Here is a 21569-nt window from a genome sequence, read left to right on the forward strand (position 1 = left end):
TCCCACATCAGGCTCCCTGCATGAAGCCTGCTTCTCCCTCTCCCTCTGTCTGTGTCTCTGCCTCTCTTTGTGTGTCAATAAATAAATAAAATCTTTAAAAAAAAAGTTTAACTCAAATTGGATCAAACACCTAAACTTAAATTTACAAGCTTAAGCTATTCAATGTCTTTATGACATTGAATTTGACAATGATTTCTTGGATATGACAGCAAAATCACAGATAACAACAAAAATCAATAAACTAGATGTCATCAAAATTAAAAATTTTTGCACATCAAAGGATACTATCAAATGAAAAGACAATCCAAAGAATGGGGAAAAATATTTGTCAATTATATATTTGATAAAAGATTAGTATCTAGAATATATTTTTTAATCTCCTATAACTCAACAAGAAAAAAAAACCAATTTAAAAATGGGCAAAGAATTTATTTTTTTTAAATATGGCTTAATTTTTTTTTAAGATTTATTTATTCATGACAGACACAGAAAGAGACAGAGACATAGGCAGAGGGAAAAACAGGTTCCCTGCGGAGAGCCCTCATATAAGACTCCATCCCATGACTCCAGGATTGAACCAAAGGCAGATGCTCAACTGCTGAGTCACCCAGATGTCCCAAAAAATTGGCCAAGAATTTAAATAGGCATCTCTCCAAAGATCTATCAATGGCACAAATAAGATCTATGCACATGAAAAGATGCTCAACCATCACTAATCATTAGGTAAATGCAAATCAAAATCACAATGAAAATACTACTTTACATCCATTAGATTGGCTATGAGCCCCAAAAATTAAAACAAAGACCCAAAACATTGGCAAGTATGTGGAGAAACTGGAAGCTTTATGCATTGTTATTGGGAATGTAAAATAATATAACCACTGTGGAAGAGAATATGAGGTGCTTCAGAAAATTGGACAGAATTACCATATATGACCCAACAATTCCATTTACAGGTATTTATGTGCTAGAACTGAAAGCAGGACTTGAACAGGTATCCGTACACTAATGTTCACAGATGCATTATTCACAATAATCCAAAGATAGAAATAAAGCAAATGTCCATCAAAAGATGAATGAATAAACAAAATGAGGGATATCCATACAGTGGAAGGATTATTATTCAGCCTTAGAAAGTAAGGAAATTCTTCACTGCGCTACAAAATGGATAAACCTTGAGAATATTATACTGAGAAAAATAAACCAAACAAAACGTATTAGATTTTATGATTCTGCTTAAATGAGATACCTAGAAATTCACAGAAACAGAAAATGGAATGGTGATTTCCAGGAGCTGGGAGAGGAGGGAATGCCAAGTTAGTACTTAGTGGGAACAGTTGCGGTTTGAGACCTAAGAAGTTCTGGAGATAAATATCGGTGATGGCTGCATAACAGAGTGACTTTCTTTCCATTCTAGTGAAGTATCACCAACAAAGACCAGCTCACAGAAGTACTAAATCCTTCACACTTTTACACCTGCCTTGAAAGCACCTAGAGGCAAATTAACTTTATAAATGGGACTAGCACTCACAATTCCCACAGCCTATTCAAATGTAGAAGTAAACCAGCTAGTTAGGTGGTGCATTACCACCACCGCCAGCATACTCCCAATCATGACTGTATTTTACCAGTTGTTGTGAAGCAGTTATTTCACTGTTCTCATGCAAGAGCACATGCCAGTAAACAACAGTAAGAGAATTCCTCCAGGGACCACAGTACAAGGTATAGGCATATTTCATCCTAAGAAAAATTCTGTGCCTGACAGGTTTTACTAGCTCAACCAAACAGAATGCAAATAATAACAGTAGTAGTGGTAATAGTAATAATGATAATAAAAAAGAATCCAAATAAATAGTACCAGTGATAAAAACAATAGTCATGAAGCATTATTAGTTAGCCTTTTGAGATACTATTCCGACTCTTTCAGAAGTGGATTTTGTGTGGACCACTGCTGTCAATATTGCTGCCATCCAACTAAGTAGAACGTGATGGATTATAATGCAGCCAAACATAATTCTAGTTATGCCAGAAAACAGAATAAAAGGAAGTCCTTGAATGTATCCGTATTAGACTTAAGAGGCATTACTATACCAGAATCAGGTTTCAATACTTAAACCTGAAATATACAATAATTAGAAACTCAAAATACACAGAGTATGACTCCGGAAGTAAAGATTATAGTGCTAGGTGATAAGACCACTATGATTACATTCTTTTCAGCATTTGTATTTTACTTCAAGTGCCCTTGACAGATTAATTTTTCAAAATGTGTATAAAATAAGAATATAACTGCTTCTTTCCAGATATCCCATAATACAAATGACTCACTGGTTTGTACAAAGGCATTCCTAAGACCTCATTTATTTCAAATAACTGCAAATTCCAGAAGCCAATGAAAATATTTTCTATTGTTTGAAAACTTTAAGGAAAGAACGTTATGTTAAATCCCCAAATTAATACCAGCTTCACTTTTTGGCTATGTTTAAATTTAAACTAGCTTCACTTTTCAAATATATTTAAATGTAAAAACTTCAAACTCACCTTCAAGTGTTGAAATGTGCGCTTACGATAGTCACACCACTCCACAAAAAAGCGTAGGCTTCGGAAAAACATCAATAGATCTCTTCTTTCTTCTGCTCTGTAGGAATAGAAGATTCTAGGATTCATAAATATCCTAAATGAATGCCTCATCCTGGCATTTTTAATCTTATTTTTTATATACCCTAAAGCTAAAAAAAGTACTTGATATATTTCTGTATTTTGAAATCTTGAGTATGTGCCCCTGTGTGGTTGCTAATTCTAATTTCTCAGTCTGAAATGCCATTTGCCCCATCTTAAAATGTTTAAATCCTATTTATTCATCTTTTAAGATATCACTCAAATACCACATTGTCCTTGAATTCTATTTGATGACCATGGTATATAATTAAAGACTAGGGACGCCTGGGTGGCTCAGTAGTTGAGCATCTGCCTTTGAGTTGGGGCATGATCCCGGGATCTGGGATCAAGTCCCATGTTGGGCTCCTTGCGGGAGGCCTGCTTCTCCCTCTGCCTGTGTCTCTGTCTCTCTGCGTCTCTGATGAATAAATAAATAAAAGCTTAAAAAAATAAATAAAGACTATTTCTGGTCTATATCCCTTGTTTTGGGCATAGAGCTTCCAAAACACTTGGAATTCCTTAGTGACAAGTATGTATCTCTTATGTTAATGAGGTGACAACTGGTGGCCCCTAGATAGCCTCAGGATGGGGGCTGGCCACCACAAAGACTAACCACATGCTTAGCAGGTTTGAAATTTGGGCCAACCAGACCTCCAGAAAGGACAGGGGGCTGGAGTAGTTTCATCACCAGGCCAATCATCCCATCAACTATGCCACTGTAATGAAAACTGAACAAAAATTCTACACAATAAAGCTCAGTGGAGCTTTCTGGTTGGTGAACATACTGATGTGCCAGGAGGCTGATATGCTTAGATTCCACAGGGAGAGGGCCTAGAACCTCTAGGTTTTTCCTTCTCCAACCCACTCAACCTGCCCCATATCTTGACTTACAGACTGCTTCCATCTGCCTATTCCTGGGTATAGCTTTTACAATAAAATGATAATCTTTACTATAATACTCTCAGTGAGTTTTCTTAGTCCCTCTGACAAACTAGCAAATCTGAGTGGGTTGTGGGAAGTACAGATGGTCCCTGATGCTTGTGTATGGCGTCTGAAACGGGCAGTCTTGTTCAGGACTTTGTCATTAACCTGGCAGGTCTGCACTAAATCTGAGTAGTTGGTGTCAAGACTGAATTGAATTACAGGACATTCCAGTTGGTGTCAGAGATTATTGTCTGAACAATGACCTCACCCCCACACCATGTCCTATTTCAAAATAGCTAGAAATAATTTCATTCCTATTTTCTGCGAGCTCCCATGGAATTTATCTCGATGCTCTTAATACTCTACCTATTGTTTTACAAATTGCTTAAAAATAAGCAATTTGTAGGCAAAATGAGCGTATTCACTTATCCATTCATTCAATAAATGATTGTGGGAGTTGAGTTCCCATACTAGTCATGATGGAATAGCACACTCCACCTGAACATTCCAATTAGAAGTTAGAAACATGGCCATTAACACACAAAGCAAATATCGGAAGACTCTGAAATGTGGACAAAGGAGGACAGGAATGGGTAAGAAACTTCAGGAATTAAGGGAGGATTGGGTGATAAGTTCCTTGGGGTTTACTTTTGCCTCCTGTATATCCCAATCTGGATGCCACAGCAGACTGTGACTCAGAACTGCCAAAGGTTGGAGTGAAAAGGAGGAGGAGAGGAGAGGAGAGGGGAGGGGAAGGGAGGGGAGGGGAGAGGGGAGGGGAGAGGGGAGGGGAGGGGGGAGAGGAGAGGGGAGGGGAGAGGGGAGAGGGGAGGGGGGAGAGGAGAGGGGAGGGGAGAGGGGAGAGGGGAGGGGAGAGGGGAGGGGAGGGGAGGGAGGGGAGGGGAGAGGGAGAGGGGAGGGGAGAGGGGAGGGGAGAGGGGAGGGGAGGGGAGATAGGAGAGGAGAGAGGAGAGGAGAGAGGAGAGGAGAGGAGAGGGGAGAGGGGAGGGGAGAGATCTCAAGGAAAGATTATTCCCTCTAGCCAACAGGGGTCGTATAAAACGAGTAAAGGAGGTACACTGCTGTTGGTGATGCATTTTTGGGTTTAACACCAAAAGCTAAGGCAACAAAACCAAAACCAAAATAAGGATCATATCAAACTAAAAAACTTCTGCACAGCAAAGGAAATCAACCATAAAATGAAAAGGCAACCTATTGAAGGGAAAACATATTGGCAAAACATGTATCTGATAAAGAGTAGATAACCAAAATATACAAAGAACTCAAATTTTGAATAGCTCCTCACAATCCCAGTACAGTTCTTTCTGCCCAAGGGTCCTATCACTGTGCTTTAATAAAACCATCTTTTTGCACCTCCCCCCACAAAAAAAAAAAAGGAAAAGAAAAAAAGGAACTCATAAAACTCAATAGCAAAAAACTACAATCAGATTACAAAATAGGCAGAGGATCTGAATAGACATTTTTCCAGAGAAGATACACAAATGGCCAGCAGACACATGAAAAAAGGCTCAACATCACATTTGGAAAAATGGAAATCAAAACCACAAGAGATCACCGTGTACCTATCAGAACAGTATCAAAAAGACAAGAAACAACAGGTGTTGGTGAGGATGTGGAAAAAAGAATCCTCATGCACTGTTGGTGGAATAACACAAACTGGGGCAATTTATAGGAATATACATTGCTGTACTGTGGAAAAAAGTGTGGAAGTTCCTCAAAAAATTAAAATTAGAAGTACCACATGGTCCAGCAATTCCACTTCTGGGTATCTAAGATAAATGAATACACTAACTCAAAAAGGTATCTGCACCTCCAAGTCCACTGGCAACATTATATACAATAGCCAAGACATGGAAACCACATAACTGCCTATCAATGAATGGACAGATAAAGAAATTCTGGTATATAATAAACACAATGGAAAATTATTCAGCCATAAGTAAGAAGGCAATCCTGTCATTTGCAACAACATAATGGGACCCTGAAGGCATTCTGTTAAAGTGAAATAAAATCACACAAAGACAAATATCACATAATATTAATTACATGTGAGATCTTAAAGAAACAAACAGATACAGAGACTAAGATTGGTGGTTGCCAGAGGGAGGAGTGGGGAGTGGACAAAATGAGTGAAGGTGATCAAACATGCATTTAGAAAAATAAATGAGTCATGGGGATGTAACATTCAGCATGGTGACTATAGTTAATATTACCATATTATATATTTATTTAAAAGTTGCTCAAAGTATAAACGTTAAAAGTTCTCTTCAGAAAAACAAATTGTGGTGTTGGATGTTAATCAGTCTTACTGTAATGATTTTACAATATATTATATATTGAATCATTATGCTCTACACCTAAAATGAAGACAGTGTTATATGCCAACTAAACCTTAGTTTTAAAAAAAATCCAACATTCAAAATCAAGCAATTTAATCCACTGAACATAATGTTTTAAGTTTCCTCCATGATTTATTACTTAATGGCAAAAGTTTTCAAAAATTAGGGAATAAAATTTTTGAAGTGGTGGTGGGAGTGTGGGCATGCAGAACAGAACCCTAACACCCAAGGGGTTCCCCTTCCTCCCAACCAGCCAACTGGCACTGCTGACAAGAAGCAAAAGCCAGCAAAGAAGCAGAATTGTCACCTCCTGATGGAATGCTGCAGCTGGGAGACTGTGGAAAGAGGATGTGTCTACTTGCCCGACCTGACACCAAGCAAAACCAAGACAAGAGGAGATGCCGTCCCCACCCTCCACCAGAATGGCTCCTGCAAACACGGCAAGATGCTTTGTTAACCTTTCCCACCCTCTACTAAGTGATCCCAAGCACAGAGTGGGGAAAATCAGGGAGAAGGAACTTAGAAAGGGATCCTTTACATCTGTGTATGAAGTCCTGAGATCACTACTGAGTGGCCCTCACACAAAACTGACCAGAAACAATGAAGCAAAAATACCAAGAACTGAAATACACAGCAGAATACTGCCCAGAATTCAGAGTGGCCTCAGGGCCATATATGAGAGGGGCAAACCACAACAGTCCATAAACTATAACAGCCCTTAAACTATCGACCATAAGAGTGAGCCAGGATATGGGTCTGAATAAAACTGTGTTGACAAGGACAACTGCTAAAATGGCAAAGTAGAGACTGAGGACAGTCCTTCCCCAGTAACACCAAAAATCCCCACATACCGGTCAGAATCACACTTATGGGAAATTGGGAAGATAGTAAAATGTTTATAGCAACGCAGCACACACACAACCAGAAGGAAAGGCTGTAGTGTTCTAGCTTATGCTAACCATGTCTACAACCCGAGCATCCTGCTTTCTCTGTGGAACCTCATCTTGGCCACAGCACACTGGACCTTGTTCCCAAAGAACTGTGTTTCTTTTGTGTTCCCAATTGAGTTCTGTTTGTTTGGATTGGTCTGTAGGGTCCCTGAAGACTAATGGAAGGGGCCTGATAATTCTCCACATAACTCATAACTTTCCTCAACACATAACCTTGCAGAGGACATTTCTCAAAGATACTGAGAGTCAAACGAAGAAGCCAGTGCCAACTGGCACAAAATAACAATAAGAGAAACAACAGACACGTTGAAAGCCAAGGGAGGAAATGGTGTAGAGTGAGAATCTTTAGAAAATAAGGAATAAGGAGGAACTGGAAAACCACACGAATATACAGGGCAGGAAGTATAATCAGGAAAGACCTGAGACAATCACACACTTTCATGTCTGGCCGTCTTTAAGCTCAAGACAAACAGGGAATCAAGGCAAAGGCAGAGTGTGGAAAGGCCTCACTAAGTGCAAAAGCAATGTCCCAACACACAGCCAGAATGCAGAGACCAGAGAGAAAATATTTTTGCTTTTGGTTTTTTCGTGTGTGTGTGTGAATATTCAAAATGTCCACATTCGGGATCCCTGGGTGGCGCAGCGGTTTGGCGCCTGCCTTTGGCCCAGGGCGCGGTCCTGGAGACCCAGGATCGAATCCCACATCGGGCTCCCGGTGCATGGAGCCTGCTTCTCCCTCTGCCTGTGTCTCTGCCTCTTTCTCTCTCTCTCTCTGTGTGACTACTATCATAGATAAATAAAAAATTTTAAAAAAAAATGTCCACATTCAACAACCACAAAAAATTTAAGCTTGCAATAAAATGACACAGCTACAAGAAGAAAAAAAAGTTAAAAGAAACTGTCCTCAAGGAAACACGAACAAATGGAACTACTACACAGACTTTATTATTATTACTAAAGATTTTATTTACTCATGAGAGACACACAGAGAGAGAGGCAGAGGGAGAAGCAGGCTCCATGCAGGGAGCCAGATGTGGGACTCGATCCAGAGACTCCAGGATCACTCCCTGGGCCGAAGGCAGGCACTAAACTGCTGAGCCACCCAGGCATCCCACTACACAGACTTTAAATCAACATGTCCTCAATATGCTCACAGAACTCAAGGAAACCAAAAGAATAATATGTATGACAAGGAATATTAATTAAGAGACATTAGAAAAAGGAAACAAAAATCTTAGAGCCAAAAATTGCCAAAAATGATATGAAAAATTCACTAAAGGGTTGGAAATATTTCAGCAGAGAATCCTCAGAATGACAAGATGTAACTCATCAGATAAGGAATCATGAGTAAAATTAATTGCTGATTTATCATCAACAACCATGAAGGACAGAGACATTGGGATGACAAAGTGCTAAAAGAAAAAGAGTTAACCAAAATTTCTATGTCTGGCAAAACTACCATTTAGGAATGAAGGATAAATCAAGACATTCCCTGGTATCAAAAAGCTGAGGGACTTCATGATTAATATACCTGACCTACAAGAAATGCTAAAGAAATCCTTCAGGCTACAATGAGAGAATACTGCATAGTAACTCAAAGTCGTTTTTTTTTTTTTTTTTTTTTAAAGATTTTATTTATTCATGAGAGACACAGAGACAGAAAGGCAGAGAACACAGGCAGAGGGAGAAGCAGGCTCCATGCAGGGAGCCCAACATAGGACTCAATCCCAGGGCTCCAGGATCAGGCCCCGGGCTGAAGGCAGCGCTAAACTGCTGAGCTACCCGGGCTGTCCCTATGCATTTGTTTTTAAATCATATAGGAAAAAAGTGGGGTTATAAATCAAAAGTACATTAATATTATATTTGTAATTTACCTGTTTAACCAGTGTTCTTTATTTCTCCCTAAGACTTTGAGTTACGGGCAGCCTGGGTGGCTCAGCAGTTTAGCGCCACCTTCAGCCCAGGGAGCGATCCTGGAGACCCGGGATCAAGTCCTAGGTCAGGCTCCCTGCATGGAGCCTGCTTCTCCCTCTGCCTGTGTCTCTGCCTCTCTCTCTCTCTCTCTCTCTCTCTCATGAATAAATAAAATCTTAAAAAAATAAAAATAAAAAAATGCATAGAGCAATAATGTGAAATTTATGTTAATGAGAATGCTATGTATAAAAGTGTAATCTATCATCCTAACAATATACAAGAGAAGGAAAGAGAAGGAAACAGTTTTTGCATACCTCTGAAAATAAGTTGATATTCATTCACACTAGGTTGTTACAAGTCTAAGATGTTAATTGTAATTCTTAAGGGAACCAGACAGTAACTAAAAACTACACAAATAAGAAAGGAAAGAGGAATCAAAATGGTTGATTCCGTGGTTGAGCGTCTGCCTTCTGCTCAGGGCATGATCCCGGGGTCCTGGGATCAAGTCCCATATCAGGCTCCACGCAGAGAGCCTGCTTCTCCCTCTGCCTGTGTCTCTGCCTCTCATGAATAAATAAATAAAATCTTAAAAACGGGGCGGGGGGGGACTATGAAAATCAATTCAACATAGAAGAAGTTAGTAATAGAGGAATAAAAATGTCATGGCACATAGACAACAAACAGCAAAATGTCAGAAGCATATACTTCTTCATCATTAATTATTTTTAAACATAAGTGGATTAAACTCTCCAACTAAAAGTCCAATTGGCAGAATGAATTTTTAAAAATATGATCGAGTGCTCGCTTTGGCAGCACATATACTAAAATTGGAACGATACAGAGAAGATTAGCATGGCCCCTGCACAAGGATGACACGCAAATTCGTGAAGCATTCCATATTTTTAAAAAAATTAAAAAATAAAAATAAAAATATGATCGAAAAAACAAAATAAAAAAATAAAAATATGATCCATCTGTATGCTGTCCATAAGAAACTCATTTTGGAGACATATACATACACTAAAGATTAAAAAAGTAAAAGGCGGGATCCCTGGGTAGCGCAGTGGTTTGGCACCTGCCTTTGGCCCGGGGCGTGATCCTGGAGACCTGGGATCGGAATCCCACGTCGGGCTCCCTCTGCCTGTGTCTCTGCCTCTCTCTCTCTCTCTGTGTGACTATCATGAATAAATAAATAAAATCTTTAAAAAAAAAAAAAAAAAGGTAAAAGGCTTAAAAAAGATACTCCATGCAAATAATAACCAAAAGAGAGCTGGGGTGACTATACTATAATCTGACAAAACAGAATTTAAATAAAAAATTGTTACAAGAGGCAAAGAATTACATTATATACTGATACAGGGGTCAATTCATCAAGAGGATACAAACATATCTTATAAATATATAAGATCCTTTGCTCTAACAAAGGATCCCGAAATATATAAAGGATCACCCGACAGAATTAAAGAGAGAAATAAGCAGTTCCGTGACAACTGGACATTTCAATGCCCTACTTTTATCAACAGATACAACTAGACAGAAGATCACTAAGAAAATATAGGATCTGAGCAACAGTATAAACCATTAGATTCAACAGACATAAGAACCATGCCACCCAACAACAGCATAATACATATTGTTCTCAAGTGCACATGAAACATTCTCAGGACAGACCATATGTTTTGTTTGATCACAAAACAAGTCTTGATATACTTTTAGAAGATAAAATCATACAAAATATCTTTTCCAACTACAATGGCATAAAATTAGGGAGTTGATAAGGAAAAATGAAAAATTCACCAATATGTGGAAATTAGACATACTCTTCAACAACCAATGGATCAAAGAATAACAAAGAAAATTAGAAAATAATCTGACACAAATGAAAACACAAGATAGAAAACTTATATAGAGCAAAAGCAGTGGAAAGAGAAAAATTTATAACTATAAACACCAATATTAAAAAAAAAGAAGGAAAGTCCTATCAATAGCCTTACTTTATACTCTAGAAAAACAGAAAAGCAAACCGAAAACTGCTGGTAGAAGGAAAGAAATAGTAAAGACTAAAACAGATATAATGCAATAGAGAACAGAAAAATAAACAAAACCAAAATTTGTATTTGTTTTTTGGAAAAAAAAAATTTTAAAACTGACCACCTTTTTAGTTAGGTGGACTAAGAAAAAAAGACAATTCAAATTACCAAAATCAGAAATGAATCTGGGCAATATTATTAATGATCTTACAGAAATAAAAAGGATTACAGGAGAATGCTATAAACAATGTATGGCAACTAAATTAGATAACCTGAATGAAATCTGCAAACTCTTAACAATATACAAACTACCAAAACTGACTCAAGAAGAAATAGAAAATCTGAATACACTTGTAACAAGTAAAGAGACAGAATCAATCACTGAAGTTTCCCAAAAAAGAAATGTCCAGGACCAGATGTTTTCACTGGTGAACTCTCCTAAACACTTATGGAAGAAATAACATTAATCATTCTCAGACTCTGAAAGAAAAGTAAAAAGAGAAAAAGAACACGAGGCCAGCACTGTTCCGATACAAAAGCCAGACAAAGACATCACAAAGGAAGAAAATTATGAATTGACACCCTTAAATACAGACAAATGTAATCACTTATATATATATATATTTTTTTAAAGATTTTATTTATTCATGAGACAGACAGAGAGAGAGAGGCAGAGACACAGGCAGAGGGAGAAGCAGGCTCCATGAGGAAGCCCAATGCAGGACTCGATCTGGGGTCTCCAGGATCAGGCCCTGGGCTGAAAGTGGCACTAAACCACTGAGCCACCTGGGCTGCCCATCACTTACATTTCTATACAAGTGATGAACGATATGAAAATAAAACAACTCAAAAAAAAAAAAACTCAATTTATAATGCCATCCAAAAGAATGAAACACATAGGAATAAATCCATCCAAGGTCATCAAAACTTGTATACTGCAAACTTCAAAACATTACTGAAAGATATTTAAGTAAGCCTAGAGTCTGCTGGAGATTGCCCCTCCCCCTGCTTGTGGTCTCACACACACACACACACACACACACACACACTCTCTCTCTCTCTCTCTCAATCAATCAATCAATATTTTTGTAAAAAAAAAACAATCTGTGTTCATCGTCAGGAGACTTAACACTATTAGATGTAAATATATTTCAAAGTTGTCTACAGATTCAATGCAATCCCTATCAAAATCCCCATGGCCTCTTTTTGCACAAATAGAAATCCAACCTTAAAATTCATAGGAATTCAAAACAATCTCAAAAAAGGAGGAGAAATAGGGAAGGAGGACTCCTACTTCCCTACATCAAAACATACTACAAATCAACAGTTGTCAAGACAGTATGGAGGGCAGCCCCGGTGGCAAGCGGTTTAGCGCCACCTGCAGCCCAGGGAGTGATCCTGGAGACCTGGGATCAAGTCCCTCGTCAGGCTCCCCGCCTGGTGCCTGCTTCTCCCTCTGCCTGTGTCTCTGCCTCCCTCCCTCTCTCTCTCTGTCTCTATGAATAAATAAGTAAAATCTTAAAAAAAAAAAAGTATGGAATCAGTAAAAACATAAACATATAGATAACTGGAATAAAATTAAGTCCAGAAATAAAATAATGATCTATGTTCAATTTGTTTGACAAGGGTGCCAAAACCATTCAATGGTGTAAGAATATTCCCTTCAAAAACACGCAGGGATGAGAGGATGTTTAACTGCAAAAGAATTAAAGTGGCACCTTTACTTTTACACCATATGCAAAAATTAACTCAAAATGGATCAAAGGACTAAATACAGAACTAAAGTATAAAACTCTAAAAAGAGGGATCCCTGGGTGGCTCAGCGGTTTAGCGCCTGCCTTCAGCCCAGGGTATGATCCTAGAGTCCCAGGATCGAGTACCACATCGGGCTCCCTGCATGGAGCCTGCTTCTCCCTCTGCCTGTATCTCTGCCTCTCTCTCTCTCTCATGAATAAATAAAATCTTTTTTAAAAATAAAAAGAATGCAGAGAAGCAAATATTTAAACCTTGAATTTGGCTATGGTTTCTTAAATATAACAGTAAAATGATGAACATCAAAATAAAAAATAATGTAGACTTTATAAAACTTAAAACTTTTGTGCAAAAGATATTTATCAAAATAGTAAAAAGTAGTAGTAAAAAGACAAATTACATGGTGGCATTTGGAAAACCTGTATCTGATAGGTGTCTGGTTCCCAGAATGAATACTCTTAAAATCCATTGTAAAAATCATTAAAATGCTACAACAAGCTATCATGAATATTGTTGAAAAAATGTAAAAATAACATTTTTACAGAAATAATTTTTTTTAAAAAGTCAAATAAATAATTTAGAACTGAAAAATACAATAACTTTTTATTTTTATTTCGTTTTTATTTATTTGAGAGAGAGAGAGCATGAGTGGGGGACAGAGTGAGAGGGAAAAGCAAACCCCCTGATGAGCAGGGAGCCTGACACAGGACTCCATCCCAGAACCTAGATATCATGACCTGAGCCCAAGGCAGACGCTTAACCAACCGAGCCACCTAGGCATCCCAAAAATACAATAATTTAAATACAAATCTCACCAAATGAGTTCAATAGCAGAATGGAGGTGGTAGGGGAAAGATTCTGTGAACCGAAAGATATATTAACAGAAATTATCCAGTATCAACAAAGAAAACAGATTTTGGGGAAAAAAGAGTTCTTCTAGAAGTTGTGAAATAATAATGAAAGGTTTAACCTTCATGTCATCAGTCTCATAAGGAACAGGGAAAAAGACCTGGAGCTAAAAAATATTATCATTCACATAGTTTCCTTTAGCTCCTTGAACATTTTTAAAATACCTAATTTAAAGTCTGGCAAATCCAACGGCACCTGGGTGGCTCAGTGGATTGAGCAACCAACTCTTGATTTCAACTTAGGTCATGATCTCAGGGTCACAAGATTGTACCCCAAATTCAGCCCTGTGATTGGTGGAGAATCTGCTTGGAATTCTCTTTCTCTCTTTCCCTCTACCCCTTCACCCCTAACTCTCAAATCTTTAAAAAAAAAAAATTCTTTCTCTCTTTGTTCCTCCTATATACCTCCAACCTCCACTTGTTCCTCCCCCACTCCCCCCTTTAAAAAATATTAAAAAGATGAAGTCCTACATCTGGATTTCCTCAGGGACAGTTTCTATTGATTAATTGCTTTTTTTCACCAGGCCATACTTTCTTGTTTTGGTTTTTGTTTTGCAGGTCTTCTAATTTTTGTTGAAAACTGAACATTTTAAATATAGTAATAATTCTTTAAATCAGATTCCCCTTCTCTCCAGGGCTTGTTGTGTTTTTTTGTTCTTTTTGTTTGTACAGTAACTTTTCTGAACAAATCTTTACAGTCTATACTCTGCTGTGTGGCTACTCAAGTCTCTGCTCAGCTACTATGTGACAAAGATTTATTCTATCTCCTAGAACCTATGTGTCTCTCAGTCTCTGCCAAGGGACTCTCTGTATGCCGTGGGGCACATCTTCAGCACTCAGCAAGGTGAATGACAAAGCTCCTTTTGCCTTCACTTGCTACTTCCACAGAACCTCACAATCAACCAGGAGTGAAAAAAGTAGTCAATGCCATCTCAAGTGTCTCCTGCACATGAAGACGACCCTCGACATACACACACTGATGTTCCGGATTCTCAGAAATATATCAGAAGTTTCAAAGTCCTTATGGTGATCCCATGCTCTAGCTTTTCCTTTTAAGATTTTTACTTAACCTATTAATTCCCCCAACTGTTAATGCTCCACCTCAGGCAACCATAAAGTTTAAAACTGCTTCAACGGTTTAGCGCCTGCCTTTGGCCCAGGGCGCGCGCGATCCTGGAGTCCCGGGATCAAGTCCCACGTCGGGCTCCTGGCATGGAGCCTGCTTCTCCCTCCTCCTGTGTCTCTGCCCCCCCCCCATCATAAATAAATAAATAAACCTTTAAAAAATAAAAAATAAATAAAACTGCTTCAAAATATCTTCAACAGTGTGGAATCAGAAAAGACCCCGAATACCCGAATAGCCAGGGGAATTTTAAAAAAGAAAACCATATCTGGGGGCATCACAATGCCAGATTTCAGGTTGTACTACAAAGCTGTGGTCATCAAGACAGTGTGGTACTGGCACAAAAACAGACACATAGATCAATGGAACAGAATAGAGAACCCAGAAGTGGACCCTGAACTTTATGGTCAACTAATATTCGATAAAGGAGGAAAGACTAAAAAAAAAAAAAAACAAAAAAAAAAAAAAAGGAGGAAAGACTATCCATTGGAAGAAAGACAGTCTCTTCAATAAATGGTGCTGGGAAAATTGGACAGCCACATGCAGAAGAATGAAACTAGACCACTCTCTTTCACCATACACAAAGATAAACTCAAAATGGATGAAAGATCTAAATGTGAGACAAGATTCCATCAAAATCCTAGAGAAGAACACAGGCAACACCCTTTTTGAACTCAGCCACAGTAACTTCTTGCAAGATACATCCACGAAGGCAAAAGAAACAAAAGCAAAAATGAACTATTGGGACTTCATCAAGATAAGAAGCTTTTGCACAGCAAAGGATACAGTCAACAAAACTCAAAGACAACCTACAGAATGGGAGAAGATATTTGCAAATGGCATATCAGATAAAGGGCTAGTTTCCAAGATCTATAAAGAACTTATTAAACTCAACACCAAAGAAACAAACAATCCAATCATGAAATGGGCAAAAGACATGAACAGAAATCTCACAGAGGAAGACATAGACAACATGCATATGAGAAAATGCTCTGCATCACTTGCCATCAGGGAAATACAAATCAAAACCACAATGAGATACCACCTCACACCAGTGAGAATGGGGCAAATTAACAAGGCAGGAAACAACAAATGTTGGAGAGGATGCGGAGAAAAGGGAACCCTCTTACACTGTTGGTGGGAATGTGAACTGGTGCAGCCACTCTGGAAAACTGTGTGGAGGTTCCTCAAAGAGTTAAAAATAGACCTGCCCTACGACCCAGCAATTGCACTGTTGGGGATTTACCCCAAAGATACAGATGCAATGAAACGCCAGAACACCTGCACCCCGATGTTTATAGCAGCAATGGCCACGATAGCCAACTGTGGAAGGAGCCTCGGTGTCCATCGAAAGATGAGTGGATAAAGAAGATGTGGCTTATGTATACAATGGAATATTACTCAGCTATTAGAAATGACAAATACCCACCATTTGCTTCAACATGGATGGAACTGGAGGGTATTATGCTGAGTGAAGTAAGTCAGTCGGAGAAGGACAAACATTATATGTTCTCATTCATGTGGGGAATATAAATAATAGTGAAAGGGAATATAAGGGAAGGGAGAAGAAATGTGTGGGAAATATCAGAAAGGGAGACATAACGTAAAGACTGCTAACTCTGGGAAACGAACTAGGGGTGGTAGAAGGGGAGGAGGGCGGGGGGTGGGAGTGATTGGGTGACGGGCACTGGGGGTTATTCTGTATGTTGGTAAATTCAACACCAAAAAAAAAAAAAAAAAAGACAAAGTAGATTCAGCTCCAAGGCAAATTTCGGTTTTCCCACTGAATGCACAAACAGAACTAGTAGAAAAAAATTTTTTTCAGCGTACCCAACAAAAAGTTTGTTATTTCTATATCTGACACGATATGATTAGGTTATGATGACTGGCCTGTGTCCACACTATGCCTTATCTCCAAGTAGACTTCAATGATTTTTTAAAGAAAGAATGAAGAGATAAAACTTAATTGGATGGAGAGATAAAACTTAGTGGATGTTAATACTTTACTTGTAGAATATTAATAATATTTATGGAATTTAAATTAATGTTATAAAATCTAAAATAAATAATTCTAAAGTAAAATATATATATATATATCTTCAACAAATGCTCCCAAAGAAAAGTCTTTTGCACTGGATGAGCTCTACATCAGGTCCAGTAAATAGAGTATGTCAAGTGAGCTCTTTCAGAGAACTAAGTAAAACAGGTCAAATAATAGTTCACTGGGAAGGAGTCTTAGTTTTTGTTTTGATTTTATTCAAATTTAATTACTTAACATATAATGTAGTATTAGTTTCAGAGGCAGAGTTCAGCGATTCATCAGTCTTATATAAGACCTAGTGCTCATCCCATCACGTACCCTCCTTCATGCCCATCACCTGTTTACCGATCCCCCCACCACACTCCCCTCCAGTGACCCTCACTTTGTTTCCTATGATTAAGAATCTCTTGGGATCCCTGGGTGGCGCAGCTGTTTGGCGCCTGCCTTTGGCCCAGGGCGTGATCCTGGAGACCCGGGATCGAGTACCATGTCGGGCTCCCTGCATGGAGCCTACTCCTCCCTCTGCCTTTCTCTCTGTCACTCATGAATAAATAAATAAAATCTTAAAAAAAAATAAAAGAAAAGAAAACTATGATGAGGGAGTATCACATGGATTCAGGAGCCAGTTTGAAGACGTTCCTACTGGTCAAGTCTAAGATAATTTAAACACCAAAATTAATAAAGAAGAGTAAGGATTTATAAATATTCTAAAAAATAATGAAACCATACTATAATAAACAGGCATGTACACAAACACACATGTAGGGGAGAAAGGAGATCTATTTCTTAAGCACAAGGCTTAGTATCTATTGAGATAAGTGGAGGAAGAGCTAGAGTTGAAATATCACCATTTTGCAACCATCACAACAAAGAGCGATCACACAAGAATTACTAGGGGCTAAATCTAGGTAGAAATTTCAATGAAGAGTAGAATCTGCATGGTCATAAGTGTTTGCCCACAGACTGCCTATTATTACAAGAGAGGGAAAAAAAAACAAAACAAAACAAAAAAACCCAAACCACTGATGATACAGTGGAGAATCAAGCAACGGTATGACTCAATGAAAATTACTGCCACCTACAAGGGCAGAGAACTAAGAAGTACAAAATATTAGCTGTATAGTATTTTGCTTGAAAACACATAACAGCAACTGATTGTGAAAAAAAGTCAAAGACAAAATAAGCAACATTTTAATTTGGGATAGGAAAGATAGAAGAACTGTATTTTGCAAAGATGGCAAAAATAATGAAACAAAGTAAGGCTCTGGAGTTGCTCCAAATTAAAGAAATCTATAAAGTCATGACAATTAAATGCAATACTTGACACTAGATTGGATCATGTAACAGGGGAAAAGAAAATGCAAAATATGACATCATCAGATCAACTAACAAATGGGAATAGAGATGGCAAATTAGAAGAAAGTATTGGATCAATGTCAATTTACGAAGTCAATTACTGTGCTGTGAATGTAAGGGAGTATCACTATTCTTAAGAAATGTACACTAAGTATATAGGAGAAAAGAGCCATGATAAATGCAATGTGTTCTAAAAAGGCTCCATCAGGAATAGCAGAAGAAACAGTAAAAATCTGGGAAAATACAACAAAACTATTAGTCTTCTCTTAAGTTTTTAAAATTATTTATGATGATCAAAAGTGAGAAAGCACTAGTGATGGGTTTTCAACATGTATGTGTGAACATAATTCCTATGAAAACCACAACAGTTAGCATGGATGAAAGGGAGAAAGGGATGTATGTGGCTTAAAGCTTCCAGATTGTACTCAATCTAACCAGACCACTGAGAGTTAGGGTATACATGCTGCAAAATCCTGAGGCAGCCAATAGAACAGACAAAAACCCACATATGGTCAAAGTCAGTCAATAAAATTAAAATGCAATTGTAAAATAATATTTAAATAATCCAAAAGAAATCAGGAAACCGGAACTGAGGAATAACAAAAAAACAAAAACAAAAAACAAAACAAAACAAAAAAACAGACAAGGAAAATGAAGAAAACAAAAAGTAGGTGCATTAATACACAGCTCCGTAAGCATCTATTGGACAGGAAAACTGGAGATTAAGTGTTCAGTTTTACTCTGGTACTAATACCTTTTTAACATGTGAGAGAACAAATTACTTTCCAAAGAATATAGGACCATAAAAAGCAGCAGCTGCATCATTACAGCTTACAGGCCAAAGTGACATATTTTAATCTCCATCAGGTAAGGAAGCAAAAATAAGCTCTGAATGAGGAAGGTAGCCAAGGAAAAAAAACTTAAAAATACCAACACTCCAAGTTTAAACACACACACACACACACACACACACACTACAGACACTAGACAGTCAGAGAGCCTGACCTATTACATTGATTAAACACAGAACTTTATTTAAAAGTGTACTGAGTCGCAGTCCCTTCACCCCCATTCGCATCTCCATGAAGGACAAACTATTACAGCACACAGTTTTCCATTATCAAAAGACACTGTGTATGTGTTGGCTCTTACAGTTTAAAGAGTGATTGTAATTTATCTATTTTTCCCAAGCATAGTCCAAACTTCACTAAATGTTAAACAGATGTCATGGATTTCTTTCACAGAATTTTGGCAGTGACACATTTCAATTTGAACTAGAATAGTCAGAAGAGTAAAATAATGCCAAATGTCTTTTTCTTAAGGATAATGCAAAACATAAAGAGAAATGTAGAATAAAGATTCTAAAGTTTAAGTAGATCTAAAATCAGAAGAATACAGAATTATTCACTAAAATATTAATATTCACTCTCAGATCTTGCTGGTGGGAATGCAATATGGTATGGTCACTTTGGTAAACAATGTGCCAGTTTATCATAAATTTAAACATGACAATCACATAACCCAGCAATCCCACTTCTGGTTTTTACCCAAGAGAAAAACTTACATCATACAAACACCTCTAATGAATATTTACAGTTCTATTTATAATCATTGAGAACTGGAAATAGCCCAAATGTCCTCCAATGAGTGAATGGATAAACATGCTAGTATCAGTATATGAAATACTACTCAGAAATGAAAAGATGGATGAATCTCAATTCATTTACTTTATGCTAAGAGACCAGTCTCTATGAAATTTCATTTATTTGACATTTTTAAGGCAAAATCCTAGTGATGATCACAGCAGGATCTGTGCTGATGGAACTGTTCAATATCCTCATTGTGGTGGTAAGCACACAGAAACCAGCCAATCTGAGTAAACACAGAAGGAAAAGATTGAAAAAAAAAGAACAGAGCCTCAGAGACATGTGAGACAAGCCAGAGGTTTTATATTCATGTATTCAGAGACCCAGAAGAAGAAATATATATATTTAAGTAACATGTAAAAAATATAGCAAAAAAACAAATTACTATAAAATATTAAAAAATAATCAATCACAGGTGTCTAGGTGGCTCAGTCAATAAAGATCTGCCTTCAGCTCAGGTCATGATCCCAGGGTCCTGGGATCCAACCCAGTGTTAGATTCTCTGCTCAGCAGGAAGTCTACTTCTCCCTCTACCTTTGCCCCTCCCCCCATTTGTGCAAACACCTTCAAGTAAATAAAATCTTTTAAAAAAAGAGGTGCCTGGGTGGCCTAGTGGGTTAAGCATCTGCCTTTGGCTCAGGTCATGATCTTGGGGTTATGGGATCAATCAAGTCCCCCATCAGGATCCCTGCTCTGTTGGAGCCTGCTTCTCTCTCTGCCATTGCCTCTCTCTCTCTCTCTCTCTCTCTCTCTCAAAAATGAATAAAATCTTAAAAAAAAAAATTCAAATAAGAATGCCTGGCTGATTCAGTCAATACAGTATGTGAGTTTTGATGTTGGGGTCATGACTTCAAGCCCCATGCTGGGGGTAGAGTTTACTTAAAAAAAAAAAAAAAAAAAAAACTAATAAAAATATTCAAATTATCCAGAAAACATATGAAAGGAAAACAGAAGAACAAAACAACACAACAGAATATCACTACTAACTGGGTAGACCTCAATCAAAATATTTCAACGATTATATTAAATGTAAATGAATCATAGATCTAAACATAAAAGTATATTTTTTTAAATGTAAGAATTTTTATGACCTGAGGTTACGTAAAGTGACAGACATACCAAAAGTATATAAAATCTTTTTAAAATAAAAATATTTTGCTCTTCGAAGGATAATGTTAAGAAAATGAAAGGACAGGGGTCCCTGGGTGGCTCAGTGGGTTAAGTGTATGACTCTTGATTTAGGCTCAGGTAACGATCTCAGGGTCCTGGGATTGAGACCCACATCAGGCTCCATGCTCAGTGGAGAGTGTGCTTGAGATTCTCTCTCCCTCTGTCCCTCCTCCTGCTCATGCTCTCTTTCTAAAATAATTAAATCTTTTAAAACAGGGACACCTGGGTGGCTCAGTGGTTGAGCATCTGCCTTTGGCTCAGGTCATGATCCTGAGGTCCTGGGATCAAGTCTCACATCAGGCTCCCTGAGGAGAGCCTGCTTCTCCCTCTGCCTGTGTCTCTGCCTCTCTCTCTGTGTGTCAAGAATAAATCAAATTTTACTTTAAAAAAAAAATCTTTTAAAACAAAACAAAAGATAAGCTACAGAATGGGAGAAAATATCTGAAAATCACATATATGACAAAGGACTTGTATGGAGAATATATAAAGAACTTTCAAAACAATAGTAAGAAAACCAAAAACCCAATGAAGCCCTGAGTGGAAGACTAAATAAGAACTTCCTAAGGAGAAACAGATGGCAACTGAGCACATGTAAAGATGCTCACACTATTAGGAAAATGAGATATACTACCCTCCCACTAGTATGGCTTGATTCAGGCACACACAAATACCATGTGTTGGAAGAGCATGCAGAGCTCTCATACACTGCTGGTAAGAATGTAAAATGGCACAAGCCT

At 37.9% G+C, this 21569-nt stretch overlaps 1 protein-coding gene and 1 non-coding gene across 5 annotated transcripts in view; one reads left to right on the top strand and one right to left on the bottom strand.

Annotated features, from left to right (window-relative positions):
• LOC112644913 (centromere protein P) overlaps positions 1-21569 on the bottom strand; it is a 218030-nt gene that overhangs the window by 159096 nt on the left and 37365 nt on the right. For all 4 annotated transcript variants that reach the window (XM_025423686.3, XM_025423687.3, XM_049094876.1 and 1 more), the window contains one exon: positions 2542-2638. In XM_025423686.3, coding sequence (XP_025279471.1) covers positions 2542-2638 — 97 coding nt within the window. The remainder of the gene's footprint in view (positions 1-2541; positions 2639-21569) is intronic.
• LOC112645772 (U6 spliceosomal RNA) lies at positions 9604-9710 on the top strand. Its single transcript, XR_003127241.1, has one exon. It is a non-coding gene; the product is annotated as a U6 spliceosomal RNA (small nuclear RNA).

The sequence above is a fragment of the Canis lupus genome, chromosome 1 (genome assembly GCF_003254725.2).
Source record: "Canis lupus dingo isolate Sandy chromosome 1, ASM325472v2, whole genome shotgun sequence".
NCBI lineage: Eukaryota > Metazoa > Chordata > Mammalia > Carnivora > Canidae > Canis > Canis lupus.